The following is a 26,898-nucleotide window of genomic DNA, read 5'->3' on the forward strand; positions in this document are numbered from 1 at the left end:
TCGGCCAAAGAGAAATCCACAACACCAAAATTGATGCTCCAGCCAGTCTAAAATCATTAAAAGGACATTAAAAAAATGAAACATTAATTACTCAGGACGTAAGCTTCTACATTACATTTTACTTTAAATTACGAACAATATCTTACATATGCGTAGCTCTTTTCACCCCCAAAAATCCTAAAGTGCTGTATGTATAAAACTGAACTGCTTCATCCACCACTGAACAGCCATTCTGCATCAGCAGTCCCACTACACGACAGCTCAAGTGAACAAGCATAACAGTATTTCACCAATTAAAATAAGGGGGAGATTTTAGGGTGTCCAGATTATATAAACAATAAAACATCCCTGAAAATCCCTTCTTCATTTAAGTGGAATCCATTCGCAAACAATACATTCCAAAAGGTGCAAAAGATGAATCACAAGACAACAGAGCTGGAATTGAATTAAAATTCAAAAATTAAAAGCAAGCATGAATCATCTGTAGGCATTTGATGCAAGGAATCACTTAACGCTTTTGTAAAGCAAAATTTAAAATTCTGAGAATGGAACAGATTCTGCTCCTATCGCTGTCCCTGAGGCAATGAACTGATGTCAGAATTAAAGTGGTGTATAGTAAGTTCAAGTGGCGTACGCTTGCTAACAGTATGACATATGCATCTAAAATTACTTTTGTGAAAGATTACAAAGGTTGAAGAGGGAGAAGCACATGTGTCAAATTTATATTTCTATTTTATGTTCCCGTACAATGGGTGTAAATGAATTAAAAGAAATACCCAAAGTCTAAAACATTTTAGATGTTTCTGCTTCTTTATTAAATTATTTTTCTCATAATTTGTAGCTTTTTATTTGTCTTTTCACACCTTAAATTTGAATGGTGTTTCTCACAATGACCTTAAAGCTACTCGGTCAGTTAAGCTACGGTTAAGCTTAGGAATGAATCTAAATATAATAATAAAATATTATTTTTATGGTTTGACATACTTTAAACACCCAAACTTTAAACTTTGATATACTTCAAACTCCCAAAATGACAAGCAGAAATTACTCAGCCTACAAAAAACAAAGACATCACAAGCAGTTTAGCAGTCAATCAAGATTTGGAAGAGAACAAAGGAATCCATCAGAGGAACTTCTCTCAGTAATTCTACTGGCAAACCTTATTACGAACCTTGTTTCTATAGTTCCATGAGGCATACATTTAGTACAGTACACTAGCATACATACATACATTCTGTTATGCTTGAAAGAGATGAATGTACTGTATGTACAGTATGATAGTGTACTGTGGTACTAAAACATTTAGTTCTTTGTTCAATGTATGAAAACAAAAATCACAACCAAGCTATTAGACACATACCCAGTGACATCTGCAAGAATTTTGGTTAGCTGTGTGATATCAGCCAACAGGAAAGTCAAAATTATTCCTCTTGTGAACATATCACTCCCTCCACTAGTCTTATTCATTAATATATTCACTTTAAATTATTTTTGCTCTGCATAAAAAAGATTGGGAATGGTTAACCTTCTCCTCAGATTTTAAACATTCAAAGCTAGGAAGGAATTAAAATTCCCAAGTGACCAGAATGACTGAGGAAGCATGAATGCTTTCTGCTAGTCCAGTTTTTACTCTGACCTAAAATAACAAAAATAATTAACAAAGAATACAAAACTATTTTATACTGCGTATTTAAAAGCAACCATCTCAACTTTTCAAATAATGCCATTTTAATTGCATATGTGTTTTTTTCCTTGAAGGAGCTTCATTTTGACTCAGGATGAGTCAAGAACAGACTCTTTTAATCCTGACACCAATCCAGCCAATTCAGTTCACAGTACCTGGAGTTACACTACTGACGGTGATCTAAACAAGTTGATCAGTCTCTCAGACAAACTTCAAGCAAGCCATTCACTGCCTCCAAAACCTGTGGGACATGGAACTAAAGAACACTGAAAACAAAGAGCTGAGAATCTCTCTGAATGATATCTGTGGAGGTCAGGATACCAAGCACTTTCAAGTCAAGCCAACATTTGCAGCTTTGAGATCAAAGTTAGGAAAGAAAATCTCATTGCTATTTGGTTCCACAATAGAGTTTACTTCACGGTCCAAAAAAGAAGACAACATTACTGCCATCTATCAAAAGGTTAAAAAAAAAGTTCTCCACAAAACCATGTACCATGCTAAAACATCTATGCTTTTTTCTAGCCCTCCAGCCCTTTGTGCAACATGTGAACCTAATCAATTCTATTTAAAAATATTTTGTGACAGGGAAATCCTATTGTTCACTCCTTGCTGAGAAATAAAAATTCAAAAGGTAATATTTTAAAAGTGGGAAGAGAAAAAAACAAAAACTGTGTGGACTTATTTTTTTATTAATTGATCTATATACATTCCCTTCTGTTTCAAGTGTTATTATCTAGAGGCTGTCACAAAGCATTTATCAGGACCCTATGCAGATGGCAGAATCCGGTAGGGAGTGCAACAAACATGGGGAAAGAAGACTAGGAACGGGGCTGGTAGACGAACAGGGGGGCGTGTCGACGGTGCACTGGTGCTCAGGGGTACATGGTCCATGCAACAGTCCTAAGGGAGTCCGTAGGGAAATCCAGAGTGGGAGCAAAAGTCCAGAGCCGGGTATTCCATCCAAGACAGACAAGACAAAAGTTAAAAACCGGAGCGGGATCCGGTGAAAGGTCAGGGAAATAAAAAGGGGTAACGGGGCCAAGCGCTCCAAGCCCTGGACCCTGATGGTCATGACGCCGTTGCGAAGCCGATGCCGTCGAGCCTCTCCTGGACTCGCTGGTAAGCGGGCTTCCGGGCGTCCATCTTCCAGAGCTGAGCCCAGAATGGTGGGAGCGTCTGGCTTTTAAAGGGAAGCTATAACTGAACAAGAAACATCCCTCTTCAAATGTTATTACAACCCTGGTTGTAACTCAAAAAAGTGTCCAGTCATTGCCAAAGGAGAAGTACTTTCGGCTAAGCACATTAAAACTGTCCATTTGCAATCTGTGACATCTATCTCTGTTGAGAAGGCCGGGTTGCCATGGAAGCCTCACATCAGTTTCTGATTAACACATACACCATTCCAAGTGAGGCATGATCAGGTAATGTGATGACCATGTTTGTTTTTTCAGGAGACCTAGGCTCTGACAACAAACTACCATTCCCTTTTAAGGTAGGATGCTATCATTATCAATGGGGAGCAAGCTGTCACGAACTATAGAAGGAAGTGGGCATGTGCACAATTCACAAGATCAGAAGACCACCTAGTCATAAGGCCAGAAGGTAATAAAGGGAATAAAGGGACTGGGAAGAGGGCTGTGAGACCTGGAGTCTTAGCAAAGGCTGCCATATCCACAATGTTCAAAGTTGACAAAATAGGAGAAGGTGAAGGTTTTAATGCTGCAGAGGTCCTGAATGATCATGCCGTTAAATAAATTACTAGATTCATTGACTGACCTCAATGACTACAAGGCTCTGGCAAAGTGTAGTTTCAATCTTTTAGGAAGATAATGACTGGAGATCTCACAGGCCATACTAGTGGCAGCTACAATTCACACGAAAAAAAGTCTGCGTGGAAATAAAGAGCAGAGGTAAAGAGCTCAGACATGGAAGTCAGAGAGCTAACAGGATGACCACAAAGCGGTTAAATGACATCTATAGCATAAAGACAGTCCTATCTAGGAGCGTCCTCAGCATGTCAGGATAGGAAAAGATCTAGCAACCCAAAGAAGAGGCTCATCTGCTCTTCACAAGATAACCAGCTGTGGAACATATCACAGGACCAGGTAAAAAGAAGATATTCAAATAAAAGGTTCCCAAATTTTAAAGTCACAGAAAATCCCCAGAGTTTGAAGAAAAGCAATGAACAAGCAAAATCTGAAATGAGGCAGAAATGATGTCAGTCTACCACATTAGCCTTCTATGAGGTGATGTGACAGGGTCTGATTGGACAACTTTGACATATACTTGCATGCTCAGTGCATGCTCAGCAGAAGGCAGTGACAAAGTATTTCCCCATTGGTAACAACCACACTGTCTGTTCTTTCTGGATTTACATTGGTACTACACATGTGAACATGATTGGTATAATCTGTGCATGCACTCCAGATATAATATGGACAACAAGTACCATTATCTCTCAAGTAAAACAATCTGGAAGACAGATAATATACAAAACCAATGCACTGTACATACAAGACATACAACATAAAGTCCACATTCATTTTCAAAAGACACAAAAGCATAAATTAATTTTAACATTATAATCAATAAGATTAAGATATTCTCAGCAGAGCTTCTGTCATTGGCTGCTGACCTCCTTAGTTCTTGCCAGGGAGAAGTCGAACATAACTGCTAACTACACTATCTGCTACAAAAATCAATAGATTTGAAGATTTTGTTAAAATTGTTTCAGGGCAAAGACACAGTGCAGAGACAACAAATATGTTGAATGTGAACAACGGTCTTGCTCGCAGGGAGACTATATTAATAAAGCAAAAACCAACAGGGGAGAAAAACAGAATAAAAAATAGCCTAAATAAAAAGGAGAACTGCTTTTGCAGATGACAATGTTAACGTCTGTTCAGAAAAACATATTCCATGGAGAGATTTCAAAATTCGGCGGAAATACAATCAGTGTCAGTCTTATTCACTTCACAGCGAGCACTTTGCCTAATAGAGTACTTTCGAGGGAGGAAAAGAATCTGCTCAATGGTGTACAAAAAAATGAAATATCTCGAACTGTTACTGTTCCCTATGAGTTTCCATTTTATGCAATGCAGTTGCAGAGTGCACAAAGAAAACAGAGCTGCAGCTTAAAACTTCATGCTGAGTTCTGCTCTACACATTTCTGCAGTCATTCTCTCCTTCTCACTTCTAACTCTGTCCCACATAAAGGGATAAAGGAAATTTTGAAGACTTTATGGATTTTTTAAAAGCTTTTCAGATCACTAAGCTTCCTAGATAACAACACAAAGAGAAAAACAAAATCTAAAAAGTAATTATACCATTAGAAGCACTTTCTGGTAAAAAAAAAAACTGTTTGACTATTGGTCAGTTAAAAAGGCAATACAACAATGAAATCTTTTCCTTTTCAAAATTCCTTTTAATTTACCATGAAACGATGCAATCTATTATTACACTTTTCTAACACAGGAAAGAAGCAAGTGAAGGAAGAAGAAAAGAGCTCAGTATGCAATCTATTTTAATTTTTTCCTAGCCCTAACAACATTAAGACGGATTTTGAAAATATTTTCTACCTGCTTTTTATCACCTGCCGCTGGTGTGGGTGCACCAAATCACACCACTGACTGAACTTTTTACCATTGACCATGACAACAGGCTTCATTTACTCCCAAGCTGATTAATTGTTCCGCGCTTTTGAGTGAGAATTTTTGCACTTCTTAATCTATACATTAAGTGCCAACTCATAAATCATTCTGCCAATCAGCATGGCCTTATCTGCGCCTGTGCATTGCAAAGCAATGACACCGTTCTAAGGATTTGATGAAGCCTCATTATGCTGCCATATTGCAGCAAGGATTCCAAGATGAACACTTGAGCCTCTTTCCTGCACTATCCCAGATGCCAAGAATGTTAGAAACCCACTCAAGTGTTGCAAATTGAATCAAATTGTGGGGTTAGTTGAAGATGTGTTGATAGTTGTGGGGGCTGGTTGAAGATATAGGAGATAATAAAGGACAGACATCTGAATCTTTATCTTCACTTTCAGATTTAAATTTTGATCAATAGGCTTTCGCTGATTGCGGAAAAGTGAAACTCACTAGCAGGTAATAACGATTAATAAGGTTACAGAATAAGGAAAACTTACCACCCCTATTCCTTCGAAAGCAAATATTGCTGTTCCAAAGAAAAAGGGATATTTTTTCCAACTGGATACATAAGGAAGTCTGCGAGGATCCCCAACATCCTATAAAAAGTACAAAACGAAAGTAAAAACCTATTTTTAGAGCATCTGCTGTATACCCAGGATGGGTAATTTGAATTCATTCTTCCTTAAATACAGTATGCCACAGTCAGCAAATATTAAAACACATACTGAGGAAATGTGTTATTGGCTGATTTTGTTTAAATTGCTAATTTAAATGTATAGATTTAAGGGGTTCTTTTAAACAATACAACAGTCTATATATCAGTTTCTTGAAGAAAGAGTTGTATGGTCCAAAATTTACTATTACTCTGTGAGCAACATTGGGCCATTTCTTTGTCAATTCCAGTCGTGTACAAATGAATCAATCATTGATTAAAAACTGACACCTCAATGGAGTCAAATTTAATCTGGGATATAAACAGACCTGATGTGAAATCATGAATGGCACAGCTCTTTCCCTTGTGGAAAGTGTCCATTGTTAAGCAACAGCATTCTTAATTAATCCATTCATTCATAATGCTGGAGTGTGATTGATGAGTCTGCTTCAAAAGGACACTCCGAACAATGGGTCAAGAACACAGGACAGGACTTACTAGGCCTCATTTATCTCTGAGACATGAAGCATCCACTCTGAGTAAAACAATTTGATCAAATATAATCTAAAAAATGCGTTTCTTTTTACTTCATGTATGGTAATTTTCACTCAGGCATGCCAAAGTGAAACAATATGCTTATAAAATATAAAATCCTTATTATTTAATGCCATCTTTGTCCACCTGTTAACTGCTTTGAGATAAAAGTTTAAAAAATTACATACTGTACATACAAGCAGCCTGGTTAAAAAATAACCGCAAGTTCCAATTGCAAATGTCACCTCAGCAATAACGATTAACTGAGAGTTCTGTACGATAATTAGCTTTAATTTCATTAAGATGCACATACTAATTGTAAACTCAAAATGACCTTGAAAGTTTTTGAAATAAAAAACTTGGCCTGTGCATAAATAAAAACTCGCATTTGAATATATTAGCAATGCTGTCTATTAGAATTCCTGTGTGCCACGTCTTTACTATGAGGCAATAATTGTTTCAGCCTTGCACAGCAAAACAGCTGTAAGTCATCATTAAATATTTAGTGAAATGGAAGTTGTATCTTTCAGATTTAATGAACTGTAGTTTACACTGCAAAGAGAGAAATCTGAGTGATGTTCACAACACATGCTTTTAAACCAATACCTTAATCCGGTCAACCGGTCAATGAAACTTGTGGGTTCTGGGCAGGAATTAAAATGAAAAGACATAAACTGGCCACATCGTTGTTGCTACAGCTTTGTTCTAGGGACTATGATATGCCTAAATGTACACAAAGCTAGGTCACTGGAGCATTAACTGCGTATGACTCTGTGTAGATAAGAAACCATATCACAAAGGTTAACGCTCAGATCCTTAAACTGTGTTACCACCTGTCTGATCTGACTGTAGCCTGATTTAATCAACTTAAAGAAGCTAAGTAGGATTGTGTCTTGTCAGTACTAAGATAGAAAAATGCTAAAGTATACCAGGTTTCTGCTATTGTGTGGTGTCCGTGGACCAGTAGGTGGCACTATTCCCTCATGACCAAACCAATGACCCAGTATGGTGACAAGGGAGACTGTGCTGTAGAAGCTACTGTCCATCAGGTGAGACATGAAACAGAGATCGTGACTACTATGTCTTTAAAGATCACAACGTTTCTAAGAGTAGAGGTGTTAACCCTGATGTCATAGCTACATAATAATAATAATAATAATAATTGCTTACACTTATATAGCACTTTTCTGGACACTGGATGATGGGGCTGCATAGTGCCATAGCCATAGTGCGCCAGAACACTCCCCACACACCAGCTATCAGTGGGGAGGAGAGCAGAGTAATGAAGCCAATTCATAGATGGGGATTATTAGAAGGTTATGATTGGTAAGGGCCAATGGGAAATTTGGCCAGGACACTGGGGTTATACCCCTACTCTTTTCGAGAAACGCCCTGGGACTTTTAATGACCACAGAGAGTCAGGACCTCAGTTTTACGTCTCATCCGAAGGACGGCGCCTGTTTACAGTATAGTGTTCCCGTCACTATACTGGGGCATTAGGACCCACATGGACCGCAGGGTGAGCACCCCCTGCTGGCCCCACTAACACCTCTTCCAGCAGCAACCTTAGTTTTTCCCAGGAGGTCTCCCATCCAGGTACTGACCAGGCTCACACCTGCTTAGCTTCAGTGGGTTACCAGTTGTGAGTTGCAGAGTGATATGGCTGCTAGCAAATTATATTCTACAATCCCTAAACTTCCCCTTTAATTTAATTGGTCAAGTATGTTCTGACTTCCCCAACTGATTCCCTGTGGGCCTGCTGGCGCATTATGTGAACTGCACATCACCCAGGTAGGTGCAAGACATGAATGATAGAGGGAGTGGGTCATCTCCTATGTGTGAAGCAATTTAGGATACCTTAGAATGAAAGGTGCTACACAATATGCAAGTATTCATTATTATTACTGCCTGAAGTAAAGAGAAATATTACCCTCAGAATGTATTGGAAGATGATGACCAGGCTGACTGCCATGCACAAGTTGGCCAGAAATGAGAGGACAGCCATGTTCTTCAGGTCACGGATGAACACAAGGAGGATAAACAATGGCAGAAAGCACACCATGTAGACACGAAGGTCCAGCCCCCAGCACTCCTGTTGTGCAGGAGCAGTTCCATTGACAAAAGATGGAGGAATCTCTGTAACGTTCTTACAGTAGCCTTCAACAACCTATAAACAGGTGAGAAAAACAAAATAAAAGTGAATAAGAAAGAAATGAAGTTCAATAACAAATTGCAAAGACTATTTATGTTCAGAAATTATATTTACACCACTTCTTTTACACCAAAACAAAATGTTACCAAATCTGTCAAAAAATACTGAAATGAAAAAAGGCTTCTACAACATCAACGCTGTGGAGTAAAGTGTTTGAATTCTCTCTGCAATTTCTGGTTTGTTGTCTACAAGTTAAAGTAGAATACCTTCAGGCACTCCATCAGCTTCTAAATTAGAAGCACTAACACTTCTAATTTAAGTGTGTTGAAAAACAGAGAACAAGCTTAAGCAACAATGAAGCAACATTCAAGGCAAATGAATTTAATCAAACATGAAACACAGATATAAGAAATAATAGAAAATGTAAATGTAATTACAGATCAAACAATCACAATAACTTTTCAGTATGAGATTTAGCAGTCAAAGTCAGATCAATACAAAGTTAGTATGACGCATTATCTCCTAGAGCATTAACACAATCCTAGCAGCCTTGAAGCATGGACAATATCAGCCTCTGGGAAGACTGCTGTGGTATTTTCCTCCAGACTTCCTGTGTAACTGTAGCCCATTAAAGCGTTGGTAGCCAGTTGTGTTTTTTTTTTGCTAATGGCATTAGATATTTGTTACCAGAAATGTTGTTTTGGACTTTGGTCAGGAGCAAAGGACAGCCACAGGTAGATCTATTAGCAACTAACAACCTAATAAGCGTGAAGGGCTGAATGTTCTCTCTCCCTTTTTGAGAACTTTCCTGTGTTCTTAGTGACTACTCTTATGTTCTAAGCCCTTAAGAATGTTTAGTTGAAGTTATGCCAAAGTAACCCTAAAAATGCCTGCTCTTGTACTGCATTGCTAGAAAATCAGCACTTCTGAATTAATGGAAGGATCAGAAAAATTGTTGGGTCATAGACTTTGTCAATTGATTTCCAAACAGTAAGGTCACACTAAACCTCCACTCCACTTGTGTAAAAGAGTTCCATCTTGACATCATCACATTCTACTGCCCTACCAGTTGGTTTTAACCACATAATGCTCAAAATGTGTGTGGAGATATCATCTTCCAATAGGTCTGTCAAAGGCAAAATGCCACTGAACAAAACAAACTAACTGGAGAATAAAACACTACAACTACTCTCTTCCTCCATCTCTGATATCATCTGGTCCACAAAAGGCAGTAATTTAGACACTCAACTGTCAACATGTTGCCACTGAATGAGCTGCCGGATCACTTTTATTGTAATAGTGACTTAAAGTCATTCTGCTGACACACAGGTTCTTTTGCTCTGGAATTTCACATGCAATATGTGTGAAGCAGCTGTGCAGTCGTGAGAAAACAATTATGCTGGAAGATCAGATGGATGTGATGGTCCATAGTGATAACCCTCTGACTTCCAACATATTTCCCCACTTCTCTGAATTATTCCTGTTTGTTAAAGCATTGTTCCTGGCAATGTTTCTCACAGACAGGTCATCTTCGATCACGCACATAGCAACCTTGATTTGAGCATGGTCATATCTTATGCTGTTTTTACATTTATTTCAATCATGACCCTTTTAAAGGGTATTTATATGGATTCAAATAATCTCATTTAGACTATTTTAATTCAGTTCCCAAACATTTATTCTGAACATCATTGCCCATTCATTGTGCATATATTTTGCTCTGATACTGTAGCTGTCATACAGGCCTGTGTTTCTTGAAAAAATGCTGAAACTCCGGTGGCTCCAAAGTGCAGCACACATCAGAAAAAGGGATCTCGCACTAGAAAAAGGCAATGCACACTATAAAAAATAAGTGCACACAATAAAAAGAAGCATACACTACAGAAAGGGAACACACACTATAAAAAGGAGTGTACACTAGTGAAAGTTAACACACTAAAAAAGGGAACACACACACTAGCCACTGGAAGAGGTGTCAGTGGGGCCAGCAGGGGGCGCTCACCCTGCGGTCTGTGTGGGTCCTTATGCCCCAGTAGAGGTCCTGACCCTCTGTGGTCATACAAAAATCCCAGGGTGTTTCTTGAAAAGAGTAGGGGTGTTACCCCAGCATCCTGGCCAAATTTCCCATTGGCCCTTACCAATCATGGCCTCCTAATAATCCCAAACTATGAACTGGCTTCATCACTATGTTCTCCTCCCCAATGCTAGCTGATGTGTGGTGAGCACACTGGTGCACTATGGCTGCCGTCACATCATCCAGGTGGGGGCTACACATTGGTGGTGGTGGAAGGGGAGTCCCCATTACCTGTAAAGTTCTTTGAGTGGAGTGTCCAGAAAAGCCTTGTACAAGTGTAAGCAACTATTATTATTAACTAGGAAAAGGCCATGCACACCATAAAAAAGGAGTGCATACTATAAAAAAAGCACACACTAAAAAAATTGGAACACAAACTAGAAGCAGGAGCACTCTATTACGATTATAGTGTGCACTCCCTTTTCTAGAGTGCTCTTCTGTTTACAGTGTCTGTTCCTTTTCTTAGTGTGTGCTGCACTTTGGCGCCACCATATGAAACACCATTGATTTCTTCTTTAAATAACAAAATTATCTAAATGACTAACGTCTTATCACATTCAATTAATTTAAGCCACAGACATAATAAAAACAGAAACACATAATGTTTATCGATGCACATTTGTGCCATATATAGTCTATACGATGTATAGTATACTAATACGAATACTGTATATACTGTTAAAAAAGAACTAAATACTTTCAACTACCTCAAGATGCCTCCAAACCTCTGCTTGAAATTTTAACAAAATGTATCAATCTCAACATTTGTTCAGTAACTTAAGTAATGCTGAAAATACAGTGCCATGTATTAGGATACCTCCCTTTGGCAAGGATGGAAAAAGGACATGGTTTTGTAATTAACCCCAAGGAACATCGTGAGATTAAACACCAGTCTCCTGTAAGCAAGCTATAATTTGAGCTAGAGAATGTTTAGACAATTTAAATGGTTTGAATTGATTATTTTGCTTTGCCTTTGTTTATTCTAATCTAAACATCAAATAAATGAGCAAACACAACGATATCTGGTTTACAGTATTTAAACCCCAGAGCTACATCAGATTTAAGCTTTCTGTTTTTTTTATTTTGATAACAGATTTTGATAGGAGCTTTTAAAGTGTGTAAACGCTATTAAACAATCAAGGACTTCACATTTAATAGGCATACTGAACAGACTCCTCAATCATGCCACAGTCATTCATTAAAATGCTAGATTATCTGCATATTCCAGCACATTACAAATCAGACAAATGACCCTGAAATTGTCTTTCACTATAATCTGAGAATTTAGAAGCACAGAAAAAACAGCATTAATATGCAGTGTTGGAGTATATCTAAACTTGCAAATAAAAAAAAACATGTTTTAGTAAGGTGCTTTCACTACAGATCTGAAAGCAGATTAAAGCTTCCAGTCAGTGACACAGATATTTTCTAATCCAGAAGCAATAGCTCCCTCTTGAGAAACCTCCAGAGAATTAAACCTGAACAGTTAAGAAGGCTGTGATATAAGGGAACGGAAAATTCAAAATACTAATTCATAGTTTTTTTTCCAACCGTGTACTATAATTAAAAAGGATTCATTGTTAAAGATTATTATACAATATATAATATTAATTTAAAAGCCGGGACTGGTACTTAAAACAAAGTAACAGCTGTAATTCTCAAATATTTTACATTGATAAGTAATGATAATATTTTCTAAGTAATCGAAAATAATTGAACTAGAATCACTAGTTAACTACATGTGTCAGTGCTCCTCTTGATAACGACAATCACTCAATAATCATTTAGTGAACAATCTTTTATTACACTCACACGTAGGAGTCTTTCTGCTTTGTAGCAGGAATCTGTTTGCCAAAATCTTTACTTTAACTTCAACTGTCAGCTGGAACTTTAGTAAAAAAGTTAAACTGGTGATTTCCCAGGGCTTCGCAGATGTATACATTTTTACTTTATATAAATAGCACTCAAATCTAGTTTAAAAACATTGTAAAGCAATAATACAAGGTTTTAATCAAGATTCATGCATCAGTCTTATTTAAAACACAGAGAAGTAAAAGGCTATTGTTTGTGTGAAATAGTAACACTTTTAAGTGCATCAGCATAATGGAAATCATCATACGGAAATATTCCCTATATTTTGCTAATTTTTGAAGACATATTTCTAGGTTTTACAAAATGGTGCTGGAATGTAAAAGATACTGTGAATTTAATTTGTCATTAAATGTCCTATGATTCATCTTAACCTTAAAAGGATCATATTTTAGATTATACCAAGGCTCACATCTATAATTTAACACAATATATTATATTAAAAAAAATCTAGAATGTGCTGTTACATTTCAGTTACATAACCACCTCATGGCAAATAACCTTTTCAAACCCCTCCAATCTGGCTTACGTCAACTTCACAGCACAGAAACTGCCCTGGTCAAAGTCACTAATGATCTTCTAATAGCTTCTGATTCTGGTTCTCTTTCTATACTCATTCTTCTTTATCTCAGTGCTGCTTTTGACACTGTTGACCATGACACCTTACTTTCTCGTCTTGAGACTGTGTTTGGAGCAAATGGTTAAAGTCTCATCTCACTGATCGCTCTCACTTTGTCACTCTTAATGGGTATAGGTCTGAAATTGGTCTTGTTAAGTCTGGTGTTCCTCAGGGCTCAATACTGGGCCCCTTGCTTTAGAGCATTTACATGTTTCCACTTGGTCAGCTTTTAAGATCACATGGCCTCAGCTTTCATTTTTATGCTGATGATACTCAAATATACATCCATACCAAACCTGACACTGATGTGGCTGTCTCTATTATATCTAATTGCATCTCTGACATAAAAACTTGGATGATTCAAAATTGTCTTCATCTTAGCTGCGACAAGACTGAAGTCATGCTTATTGGGAACCCCATTAAAACTTTGTAAAGCCAATCCTGTAACCCTATCTGTAGATGGTTTTGTACCTGAGCTTCAGTCTAAATTGAAAAACCTTGGAGTGGTATTCGATTCTGGCTTAACATTCACATACACATGTGCAGCATGTGCATTCACATACACATGTGCAGCATATTGTCAAAACATCTTTTTTTCACCTCAGAAATATCGCTAGACTAAGCCCTATATTATCACTAACTGTGGCTGAAAAGCTGATCAACACATTTGTGTTTTCCTAAATTGTTTCTAAATCTACATTGAACAAACTGCAGTATGTCAAAAATTCAACAGGCAGAATCCTGACCAGGTCTAGTGCAAGTGATCACATTACTCCTATCCTGGAGTCCTTGCACTGGCTTCCTGTCAAATTCTTAGTGGACTTTAAATCCTATTGCTCACCTATAAGGCTCTGCATGGCTTGTCACCTCAGTACCTGTCTGAACTATTATTGCCTTACTCCCCACCTCGCAACCTTCACTTTTCTAATTCTCCTAACTGTCCCCTAAGCCGGTCTACATTCTATGGGTGACAGGGCCTTCTCCTGTTATGCCCCCAAGCTCTGGAACTCTCTCCCCAGGATATCAGAGAGTCACCTTCTCTAATCTCCTTCAAATCCAGACTCAAAACCTTCTTCTTTAGAAGAGCCTTTACTTACCTGGTTCCATTCTTTAACCTTCTGCTCCTACTATACTTAGTACCACCATCCACGGTCTCCTCTGTGTATTGTAATTGTGTTTTATTTTTTTAATTGTGTTTTTATTCTTTTCATTTATTGTTGTTGTCATTCTGTAAAGTGCTTTGAGAAGCCACCTTTAAAGGTGCTACATAAAATAAAGTTCATTATTATTATTATATAACTCCACAGCTTTCCACCGTCAATACAGTATAATAAAAAGCTTGAAACATCCAGCTCCTGAGCCTAAAAACCAGGAATGACTCAAGCAGCCGCACAAAACAGCCTTTTCTTTTTCTTTTTTCTTGCTATTTTCACAAAATCGACTGTAGATTCTAACAAAGCACTGTGAAACTTTTTGCAATTTCACAGACGTTAATGTCATGCATTACTGAGCAGAACAATGCCAAAAAATAATGTAGAGGGAACAATACCTGTTTGATATTCTCTGCCAGAAAAACAAAGTACACACTGCAGAACCCCAGTTGTGTCAACACAAGAAAAAAGCTAACTAAGTGCCTAAGGAAAAGAAAGCACAATTACCAACATTTCACAAATCAAAGCAATAAGGAAGAATCTTGAAAACAGCTGTTAGCTAAAGCATAAATTGTAAAAACAGGGAAATTGGACTTCAGGCTTTGTGTAAGAGTTGATCAAAAGAAATAATGGCATTACTAAATTCATTCAGATGTTGAAGAGACAATAATTGGAGGCTTTTAAAACCTTACTATTCTGGAAATTAGGGTCATGTAGAGGTAAGGATGTATGCTTTTTAAATAAATGGTTTTATTAGGTAGACTAGTTAAGACGTTCTTTCAAAAATAAGAGGGAACCAAGAAAAAATTGTTTAAAGTAGTCATATTCTTGCAACAGAAATAATTTTAGATTTGTACCTCACCTTCCAAAATTGGAAGCATTTCTAAAACACTTCAGAGAAGAATGTTCCAATGCAAGAGCTACAGTGTCACTGTAGCCTAAATGGTGTCTTTTCAATCTGTAAAAATAGAAATACAGTAAAAATAGTAATACAAATTGTATAGAGTCAAATGTTTACTGAAAGCTAAAGACACAGTGTATTGATTTTTTTAATGAATAACTTGCAAACTTACCTAATTCTAATGTCTATTCAATATACTCTTATGTGCAGTCTCCATTTCCGCTCTAACAACAAGCTATCGATATCCTGTTTAAATTATAATGGTGACTAATTTGCTCCAAATGGAATTCATTTGATTTTTTCCTTGGCAGTGATTACCCTTTTTTGTTTCACATTTTTTCCAGCCAATTAATAATCAAGAACAATATAAACACGTATTGACATTTTCAAAATTGTAATCCCAAATGGCTCTCATAACATTAGCCACACACCCCCCCCCCCCCCCCCCCCGTGGAACAGAAACTCATAAATTAACTTGGCTTGACAGCAGTAGCCCTCGTAACAATCCAGAGGATTGGTAATGGAGGATTGAAAAGATCCTCCATTCGAAAAACATTTGTATCCCACAGGGCCTACACCAGTATTAATGACTGGAGTAGCGATGTGGCTCTTAATAAGAGCACCTAGTCACAGAGGTTGTTTTCATGGGGCAAATGGATATCATATCCAAACCCAACAGCCCTTGACAAATTGTGCAGCCCTATGTGGGGAATCCCCTTTCCAATTGATTTATAACATTGCATTGTGATAACTAGACTATAACATACAATACCTGCCAAACCTTGGAGCAAAATGTTGAGGAGGGAGATCAAATCATACATTTTAGATTAGTGATTGTTTCATGATATCACTAATCTTAAATACTTGTTTTTACTTGTAATTTTATACCACTTTGTGATTCTAGATCATAATGAGAAAAACAATATCATACAAAGCGGCTTTAATTTAATAGCAAATATACACAATTACAAATCTCAGTTGCGATTCTGGTGTAAGGATTGTTGTAAATCGGTAGAACTGTTTGAGCAGTATATCCAATAGTGAGGCCTTCAAAAGTGAAGATTCAGCCCACAGATTTTTTGCTTCTGTTTGGGACTCTTGTTCATTCTAGGGCATTGACAAGAAGAAATCTTACCCAGAAGTGAGTTAAAAAAGTTAGTGATGGAGGTTAAAAGGTTGATAGGGGGTAAATGTATGCAATGCACAGCTGGTAGCCTATTTCCAGAAATAGAAGAGTTGATATACATGATATTATAGAGCTCAACCTGCACTGCAAGTAAGCAACATTATTGGTTGAGCTACTCAGTGGCCCCAGTAATAAAAAAACTAGAGAGGTCTGCCACAAGCGGTTATTAAGCTGATGAAAGGGTCTTAAATGACATTCTACTTTCTTATTACAAAATAATCCTTTTGAAGAGTTAGTGGATACTGAAATGCTAAGTCTAGACATTTCAAATATGTTAGCGGCTTGCTTCATAAAGCCAGATTAGACTTCTGTATGAAACCTCGCTTTATCAAGGCAAAGTAATCCTGAATTTTAATTTGGAGACTGAGAAACCATCTGAAAAGTCAAATGTTCATGAACAACAGCTAGTTCCTATGCCTATTAAAAGAAGATACATGCACTTTTTAAATGTATTGTTTAAAATACTGTATAGTTTGTAAAAATAAAATAAAATTATAATATAAGTAAGAAAAATAAAAATAATAACTATGCAGTTATCCTTTGAGGTTATTTGTTGCTCTTGCCAGTAAGAAAATTAAGAACAAGATTTTACAAAAGAGACCATTCATGATATTTTAAGGTCATTATTATATATGCAGTGCATGTGCGATATAAGACAAAATTAAATTGTATAAATTAAACAGCTTCCAACAGACAAAAAAATATTAATTTAACACAGCTCAAATGGTTTTCTGTATTTGCTTTTGTGTACCTTAAAAAATCCATGTGTATATTTAATTAAGTGCCGTATCAAAAGCTTTTAAATATTGATTGCATACATTTTACATATAGATTGCAATCTAGAGTCTTTTCATCATTTCAAGTGCACCACAGCTGGTAAATTACAAACACCCTTGCAGACCTACTGTAAATGTATCATAATTATCACCCTACAATACTGCACAGCACTCCATGCAGCTGTTCCCTTACATTTAATTGTATTTATTACCTGAGATAAAAGTAAAATAAAGTTAACAACATTTGTAAACATCATTGTATTAAGTTGCTAACTCATTCCACTGGCAAATTTTATCATATTTTGGTCACTGTTCACCCCTACAAATTATAGCAACATTATAAACTGCATATCTTACCAGAACTTCAAAATTACCATCCAGCTGGGTAACACTACATTGAATTGGGCAGACAGCTGAAGTTAACATGAGCACACATTGGCCAACCAAGGTGTAAGAGCTTGTGGTTTTCAGTATAATCATACACTTATAATCATACACTACTTAGTCTTATATTATTGCATGGGAGTTCTAGGGTACCATTTTGCTAACAGTAAATTAAAGATGGATGATTTAACAAAATGTTCAATGGCCCATTGTGCTCATCCATAACGTTAAAAGAAACATAAAATGGAGGGATCACAGCCATGCATGCAATACAATGAAACATTCCCCTGTCGATTGATGCTTAAGGAACAGGATACACATCCTAAAGAAGGTACATTATCATCTGAACCAGCCTTACCTCCCTAATCACTCTTATCATCCACTCTGGAATAAAAATCAGCTTATGGTGTGTCTAGTTTTGCTAGGCATTCCCTAGTAACAGACATAAATGGCCTTAGCTTAAAACAACAAAAAAGACTGTAGCTGTTTGTTACTTTATATGATGAATATGGGGGATTTAAATCTCTGGTCTATAATAATTTGTGGGATGATCTACATAGTGTAGTAGAGAAGAAGAGTTTTATCAAATGCATTTGCCTTTGTTTGTGCCTTTGTTTGCCTTGCAGCTACAATGCATGCTTTGCAGGTTTTTCAGTAAGAAACCAGGACTGAAACAGAAGCTAGACTTCCTGTATAAACAGTAACACACCTCTCACAAAGGTAGTGGCTGCATCTGACCAGAATGTGCATACAATGGACTGCTACCACACCCATAAATACTAGGCTTATTGGTCCCACCTACAAAAGACACAAAAATAGAAAAAGTTAGGAGAAAGAGTTATACATGTATGACACACCCTGTCTGCTGAAGCTTTGTTGTGACATTATAAAGCAGAGTATACATTTTCAACTTAGGAAATGTTCCCTTTAGAGATGTTAAATAGGACACTTAACATATAATGAATAATTGTGCTGAGCAATGAAAACGAAGGGTTTTTGCTCTTTTCCAAGTTTTTTTCTGAAGTTGCTTTTCACAGTTATTTATTTCCTTGCTTTTTATTTAACACTCAGCCACTGTAGATGCTTATTTGCATATTAAAAAAATGCAGCTGTCATAATCTAGAATTGTATTGTCACAATACTTTTGATAATGATTAGGAATAACAAAATATTACCAGAAATATATAAAGCCATGAAAATAAAAATAAACAGCAACACCATAAACAACAGAATGTTGAGACTTTACATACTGTACAACAGACACAGATAGATGAATGTTTTTTGAATTTGCAAAAACACTGAGTTGTGAAAATGTGAATTTGAAATACTTTTTAGGTAAGCAAAACAAAAATACAGATAAATAATGGAACCTTCTTTTTATTACATAGTTTTGCAACAACTGAAAGTAATCACAAGACGTTATGTAACAGACAGGTATCAGTTTCAAGTCATTCATGTGATTTCAGAAAAAAAAACACACAGAAAACTTCAAGACTGAAAAAAAAATGTTTTAGTTTAAGGTTTGAAGAACAAAGCTGAGTTTGTGAAGGCAGGTTAGCCTAATCTCAAACAGCTTGTAAACCTTCATTGAACCTTGAATTATTTACACACATTCTACATTTCATGCATTACCCAATGAGTTAATAAAAGGGGTTTTCAATTCTAGGTACAACGTTTCCTTTCACGATTTAATCAGAAGTTGAATTCAGATATCAAATTTGAACAACAATGTTAGTTTTCTGAAGAAATACAAATAAACGCATGGCCTAACAGCAGAGTGGGCAAGACAAGCTTAACAGTAACAGTGTTTTTAAATGCACTTCGACAGTACCTTGCCCCGGGAAGCCTCCATTTATGTCATGGTGATTGATATACAGTATCATTTTAGGATCTTTGATCTGTTGCATCTTTTAAAAAATTGCTTTTAACAATATTGCTATAAATAAGTAATCCACTGCATAAATGATAAATTTAAATAATATCAGTAATAAAGTTATTATATTAATATAAATCCCTCAAACATTCTTTAAATTCATAGTTGTCTCTCCTTGATCATTTGCTACCTTGCACTTTTTTTATACAACTGTAAATGCGAAGCATAACATATACAGTATTGCTCCATTTAAACACAATGAGGAGCCTGTCTGTGAAAACTAAGTTTACTAATTAAATTTCAATGCCAAGCGTCTACTACATTCAGGAAACCCCACGCTTTCATTCTCTATGAGATCATTCCAAAATATGCATGTCGACACAGCCATACAATCAATGTTTTGTGCAAGACGAAACTGGGAGGGACCTACAGTAATACAGTATGTTCATTTGTTAACAGCACAATTTTACTGAATTTAGAGATTAAACCTATAGTTTAACAAATCTTCCTCTAAAGCAAAAAATAAAATTTAGGACATTCCAGAACATTTGTTATTGCAATGGAATATTTTAACTCAGTTAATGAAAAAATGGATCTGACTAAGGATTTTGTCTAGATTTTGTCTATAGCTGATTGCTTTATCAGGCAACAGACATTCGCCTAGAGTAGCAGAAGTGTATCTCTGTTCATACAGATAAGACGAATAGACCACTTGGCAGGCTTGACAGAATTAGTTCTTAGCATAGGTTTTGACAAACTATACCACATGGATGGCAGGATATCCTGAGGTCAGGAAACTAATTCTTAAAATGACAAAGTCTTGTGGTACAAAACTTATTGTAGAATATTCAGATACAAACTTTAAAAAAGTCATGAAATCTTCTACATTTCAAATCAATCATTTCTTCAGAAGGCAATTTTCAAAGGGTTTTCAAATATGCATAGCAGGCCACCATTGTGACTGATGAAAGATCCCAATTTTTAGCATAAATGTAATGGCTTATACAGTATATCGCAGTATACATGCTTAGTATGAGGGTTCTAGGCTGCTTGTTCTCCAAACGCATGAAGAACATAAAAAGCATAAAAACAAGAGGAGGCCATTCAGACCATCTTACTGTAACTACAGTGGTTTTGTTGCTAGCAGCTGTGATTCAAGGATTTCCTCTGGCTGCTTCGTGGAAGAAGTTAACTGGAAGTGTTAGGTTAACTGTCAGTGTAGGTTATTTAAGACTCCGGAAACACAAGTAGATTCAAAAGTGGAAGAAAAGAATCTTTACAATCACTACAGACTTCCAGTAATCTGAAGATTAATTAACATTTACTTTAATGATTCAACATTCCCCAGTAGAGGCAGTTGTTTTGTGCCTAAAGTGAGTTCTCCTAAAGGGAGGTCTCCTAAAGGAAATAAGCAATTCCACTTATTTACTCCAGACTATTGACACATGTAATTATTCATCCTCATTTTAGCAACCACTGCACATCTACCTACTCCATGCCAAGGCTATTATATTTGAACAGCATGTCAAATGTTAGATACAGAACAGGGAGTATGGATAAGATGAAATCTCCTGATTACAGCTCACACTACCAGTGACACCATAATCAGACTATATTCACATAGCTAGAGTAAGTTACATATTCACTGAGGTTAAAGTCACTGACCCGAAGTGTACACTCATACAATACATACATAGTGCTTGCCTCTAAGCCTGAGGAAAAAAATTCTCCATCCCCAAGAGTAAAAGCAATAAAAAGATACAGGGCACACTAAACCACCTACAGGGATATTTCTAGATGATTGCTCTCTATGAGGTTTTGTTTTGTGATCACTGGAGCTTCAGAAATTTGTCTCATAAAGAATCATTGCTTTCTGTTGCAAGTTCTGATTAAAACGGAAAAGCAACCTTTGTTGCACAAGGCAAGGGAAATACTTGTGCATGCTATGCACTGGGTTAAATCTACTCTGAAAACTGGGTATTTCAGTTCAAAAAGATTACATTTGTGCTTCAGGGCAGGGAACTGAAATTAATATAGATTCAAGACAAGAAGCATTGCCAATGAGCCACATGATAGACATGTTAGACGTAAGCCCATTCCACCTTAAAAAAGCAGAAATGAACAAATGTATTTGCAGCAATTCTGGGGAATACTGAGAGAATAATTACTAATAATTGTGAACTCAGTGGTCATGGGTTTGGCAATAGATTGTTTTCAGAGATTGTTTTCAATTTAGACACTGATGAATCCAGCGAACTACATCTAACAAAGATACAAGGCAACATTTAAAATGATATCCTTAACCCTTTACCAAAAAGAATGAAGAAAAAGAATAAAAACTATAATCACAAACTACTCAGCTAATACACTCATGAACTGAACAACCAATGCCTTGTACTTTCTCCTGTGCTGCATGGAAATAATTAAACTTATGGATTAAAAAGATCTGTCTCATTAAAACAACCTCTTGATATTTCCTTATATTTTTTCCACAGAAATTATCAGAGGAGAGAAATCAATAACCTTATTTCATAAACATTTGGCTTGAGCTACACTGATGTAATGTCACTTTCTTATCTTGAAATCAGGAAAAGTGTGCATGGGATAACATGCAAGTATGTAGATATGGTGCTGTATCATTCTCCTAAATGTCAGGCTTGCAACCAGCAATTTAAAGTGATCTTTCCAGACTTACCACAATCCCAGCATTTTTTAATGCAAGCGGAAGACCTAGCAAGCCAGTTCCAATGTTCCCCTTCAACAGATGAATAAGAGTCTGTGAAAACCTACAAAAAACATTCAAAGCCAAATTAGCCCCAAACCACATACGAGGATGGTTCAATTGGGAATGTGCATCGTTTTATGCCAATTATAAAATAAAACTCAATAATCTGCAAATACTGTCTGAAGCTTACAAACCTTAATTAATAGCTCTAGTTATTTTACTGCACATGATCAATGTATAATTTCACTGCGTTCTGTATTTCTTGAATTATCAACAACTCTTGAATTCACAGAGCCAAACACCGATCTCTACTTTGGTGGGTCTGCAGATATCTGCAAAAAGGCCAATAGTCCCATTCACAGATAACACTAAACAGTACCCTTCTGTAGTTCACAGAGCCAGCTAAGAATTAGGATAAAACATAATCTCAGGCTTTTAACAAGAAAATTGCTTTCTCTTCAAAGAAACACCACATAGAAGAGCGCTACAGAGTGATACTACATCTCTGTTTTGAATTGTTAAAAACAATGAGCCATGTGGAAGCACAGCAGATTAATCTGTTAACTTTGCAGCCCTTTTTCCTCTGCTGTAAAACTCATTCAATTCTCATGTGAAACGAGCATCACGTTAGCCTGCACACATCATTTCCCGTAATTCTCTTACACCAAGTCACACAGTAGTTTCAGACAGCCCTGGTATTAGATGGTCCTTAAAAGCACGTCATACAGGAAGAGCAGAAAAGAACTTAAGCGCTTCAGCCTACAGCAAAGGCTTTGGGGAGATTTGTTCCAGCTTCATAAATCTTGAATGTGAAAGACAAAGTAAATCCTAACACTTTACTTTAGGCTCACCACAGATATGAGTATCACTGGGCAGAACCAGCAATTCAAAGGAATTAGTTTTGGAACTGAATACAGGATCTTTTTCATGAAGATTGGAGGGATGCACAGAGCAGAATGTCCAACTATGGATTTTGATTCACTGACAAGATAAGACTCCTGAATCAATCACAACTATTATCGAATCTTAGTACTTCAGTTCCTTTTCCTTTGTCTGCCGGAAACACCACACTAGTACATAAACATGTAATGTTTGTAGATTTAAATTTCATCTATAAATTTAATTCTTTTATACACTGAAAATAGGACACCATAAAGCAGTGGCCACTGATTATAAAGCTATTAAATCAACATGTTTTGTTATGTGTGTCTGATGTTTTGTTGTTCTTGAAATATGCACTGTTTCAACTCCTGAGAAATTATCTAAACTAAGCCACCAAAATCCCCAAATCCCCTTTTCCCCACAGCACACATGGCACAAATATCAAAGACTAACAGTACTTACGTAATGCCCTGGTGATTATCAAGCTCATAATGCCTCTGTACTGGAACTAATTCAGGATCATGATCCTCATCTGAAATGTCTTCGGAACACTGGCCTGTCTCCTCAATAAGAGGAGCCATTACTTCCATATCTGTTAACACAAAACACTGGCAACATGTAACTCCTGAAATGGGTCGTGACCTGCTTTCTTCTGAATTCAGAGGTAATTAGATCTAAATGTTACCGGTTTTTCAAAGAGTCTGCATAAGACATTTTTAATTAAATAATCTACTCACTGTAAAGAAGACCTACACGATTGCGTAACTTAATTAGGTGTTATTTATCTGTCAAGCAAAATTAGTTTGCAAGTAGTGAATGGGTTTTTTCTTATTAAGGGGGCCCATTTTAGCTTATGTGCTTCTTTTAAAATGAAACTATTAAAGTATGTCATTTGTTAGAATAAAGTTGGGCAGAATACATATTCACAATAGTCTAAAACAAGAGGTCAGCTAACTGGCCTTTTTCCGATTGCCCCTTAAGTTCTTATTTAAAATGACAGCATTGCATTATTTCTAGACTCATAACATACATAGCAAACCCCTTAAGCTGAAAGGGCTAGCACAATGTTTAGTAGCACGCAGTCACCACAGGAAGTTAGAAATTAGACTTCTGCCATGTAACGGTTATGAGACACCAAAAAACAACAACAATAATAATTATCCCTTTTCAGAAACGTCTGGTGTTATGACACTCAGACATGATCAAAGTTCATATGAAGCCCATATACTTGCCACTAGATCTCCTCTAGTGACACATTCAGCTATGCTATTCTAGTATTTAGCACTCTATGCTGTTGCAACAAGATAACACAAATCATGACACACTTACATACAGATATACGACACATAGAGCATCAGAAAATCCTACCCCTTCCCGATTCATATTTGTAATGATCATAGCACACACTGATCAAACCTGAACTTTCTCTGCAACACCATTCACCATCACAGAACCATATCAAATAAAGGCTCTTTCCCTTCAGGTATTTAATCACACAGCTCAAAATCAAAGCATCAACATACTGTATGGGTTTCTAAATAAATTTGCAACATACTGTAGCAAGCTACAGTATATCTGCCAAGTGAGCAACATACTGTAGATGAAATGGTCTCTTGTAACCTTTCTTATGATTATGTCTGCCTTGTACAAATGTATTCAGTTTGAGCATTCCAGGTTTTGATTAAAACATTCACTTTAAAAAGATGTGCACAGAATCATTTGCAATTCAACAAAACAGAACAAGGCTGGAAGGTGGTGAATACATTTACAAGGCACTGTATATTATCACAGGTATAAATATACAGTGCAGAAAACGTAATTCAATGGCGATCTTCTACTGAAATTTGAGATAACAGTTAATCCTGAAAGATCTGTATTTTGTAGTACAGTACAAATAGAATACCAATTGGTATATTGGTGTACTTGACGAGATAGACTAGTTTTTACACTTCACAGTAGCTGCAACTGTTAAGTTTGCTTTGAGTTATTGTGATCAAATTTCAGAAGAAAATGATCCATGCGACTTGAAGATTACTAAATGAAAACCTTGGTTTCATCTTGAACTACATAGTATTCATAAAAGTTGTCATAATAGTAGAAAACTCTAGTGGAGACTTGTAAACTGTTGATGTTCATTATTTACATCGACTGTAACTCCTAAAATGTGCAGTACATTTGCACAGCTATGAATATTTTAATCTGTCACTCACACATAATGCTAAGGAGCAGCTTTTAATAAATACTTCTTAAGGGGATGTTAAAATTCACATTTTGTGAATATTGCAGTTACGAGTCAACATGCAAAGGAATATTTTTGCAAGTACAGTATAATGCGTCAACAGAGAGATACAAAGACACATTCGTGCGCACGGTTGATTTTTATCAGCCCAAGAAACTGGACTCAGTTTCCTTTAAGACGAATTCCAGCCCCCAAGAAAACGTCATCATTTACGATTACCTATCTGTTCCCTTGCTTCCATCTTCCGCTGGACATCTGTACCGTTTCCAATGTAGTCCTACGTTGTTTTACAACGCCAGTAGGCGTGATGGATGAGGTCCTTACTGAACCGAAGACAAACAGGAAAACATAAAAAAACACTCGGCCTGATACTGTCATGTAGGGAAAACCCGTATACAAAAATGGTAGAGGGTATCCTGAGTGTAATAAGTAAAGGTAGTGTAAACTGTTCATTATAAGCTCAGGAAAAAATCAGTGCTTCCGTATTTACACCAAAAATTAAAATGCTTTCATAATCGTTCAATCCGCCTATGGTTTTCGAGAAAAAAAAAGGTTAATTCGGGCTATAGATATGCGAAGGGCAATCTTTGCATGCTGAATGCATTTGGCATGACCGAGAAAAAAGCATGGTGTATATATATATTCAAAATAAACATCTTTGTAAACAAAAGTATCTGTAAGGTGGAGGGCAAGTCTTTTAAAACATCTTACGTCTACGTCTATATCAGGAAAGAACTAATGGGTTTTAATATTTGAAAGTGAAGAGTCCTACCAAAGTGGTGTTCTTCTGATGTGATTCAAACCAGTGCATTGGTTTAAACTTCAAAATGCTCCGTTTTGTGGCGAATGAATCCTCCGAAAAACCTAATATAACTCCGTTATGTACAATTAAGGTTCTCTACGAATAGATGGCTATTGTTTAACATGGAAAGTTCCATTTGATTTGTGAAACTGCTCGCCCTTCGTTGATATAATTTGCCAGGTTGTAATTTTGTGGATTAAAAGGCAAGGGCAATGATTTTTTTCTGAGCCGACTTAAAAAATGTAAAAGACACGCCTACTCAATTCAGGCGGGAGACGTATTTCTTAAAGGAAACACGTGCTCTAAAATGTAAAACTGTTTCAGGCCCATGTGCTTGCATTGATTATATAAAACCAAATTGTCTAAGACTTTGAAACACCGTGTTGTAACATTGTATTTTCTATTGTAATAAATATGTACCGCTTTTAATATAATGGACATAAACTATTTACGATAAATGTTTCAAAACAACTAAACCATTGAATAAATAAACAACAAATACATTTTTACGAAGTCATAGTTCAGATGAGATTCTCCTGTTACTCATAGTGAACATTTTACAGTACAATTATGTAGCCTCTTTAAATTTTGTGGGTGTGATTCTAAAACTGCCAAATAAATTGACGGTCATTTATATTGAAATTAATGACTAATGCCTAATATTATTGTAAATTAATAAAGTTTGGTGAAACTATTTTTCAATCAAATTCAGATTTTTTTTCTTATGGTTGGACCATGGTTT

At 36.5% G+C, this 26,898-nt stretch overlaps 1 protein-coding gene across 1 annotated transcript in view; it reads right to left on the reverse strand.

Moving 5' to 3' along the window:
• Positions 1-26,294, reverse strand: part of slc36a4 (solute carrier family 36 member 4) — a 176,516-nt gene extending 150,222 nt beyond the window's left edge. Inside the window, exons 1-9 of the mRNA XM_088921400.1 lie at positions 26,127-26,294; positions 25,574-25,677; positions 23,578-23,707; positions 22,204-22,294; positions 18,345-18,433; positions 15,251-15,346; positions 14,787-14,871; positions 8,454-8,690; positions 5,835-5,933 (exon numbers count right to left, since the gene is read on the reverse strand). Of these exons, the coding sequence (XP_088777526.1) occupies positions 5,835-5,933; positions 8,454-8,690; positions 14,787-14,871; positions 15,251-15,346; positions 18,345-18,433; positions 22,204-22,294; positions 23,578-23,707; positions 25,574-25,595 (849 nt within the window). The 5' untranslated portion in view covers positions 25,596-25,677; positions 26,127-26,294. The remainder of the gene's footprint in view (positions 1-5,834; positions 5,934-8,453; positions 8,691-14,786; positions 14,872-15,250; positions 15,347-18,344; positions 18,434-22,203; positions 22,295-23,577; positions 23,708-25,573; positions 25,678-26,126) is intronic.
• Between the last annotated feature and the right edge of the window lie 604 nt (positions 26,295-26,898).

This window comes from Atractosteus spatula, chromosome 7 (genome assembly GCF_055471065.1).
Source record: "Atractosteus spatula isolate fAtrSpa1 chromosome 7, fAtrSpa1.hap1, whole genome shotgun sequence".
NCBI classification, from domain to species: Eukaryota; Metazoa; Chordata; class Actinopteri; order Semionotiformes; family Lepisosteidae; genus Atractosteus; species Atractosteus spatula.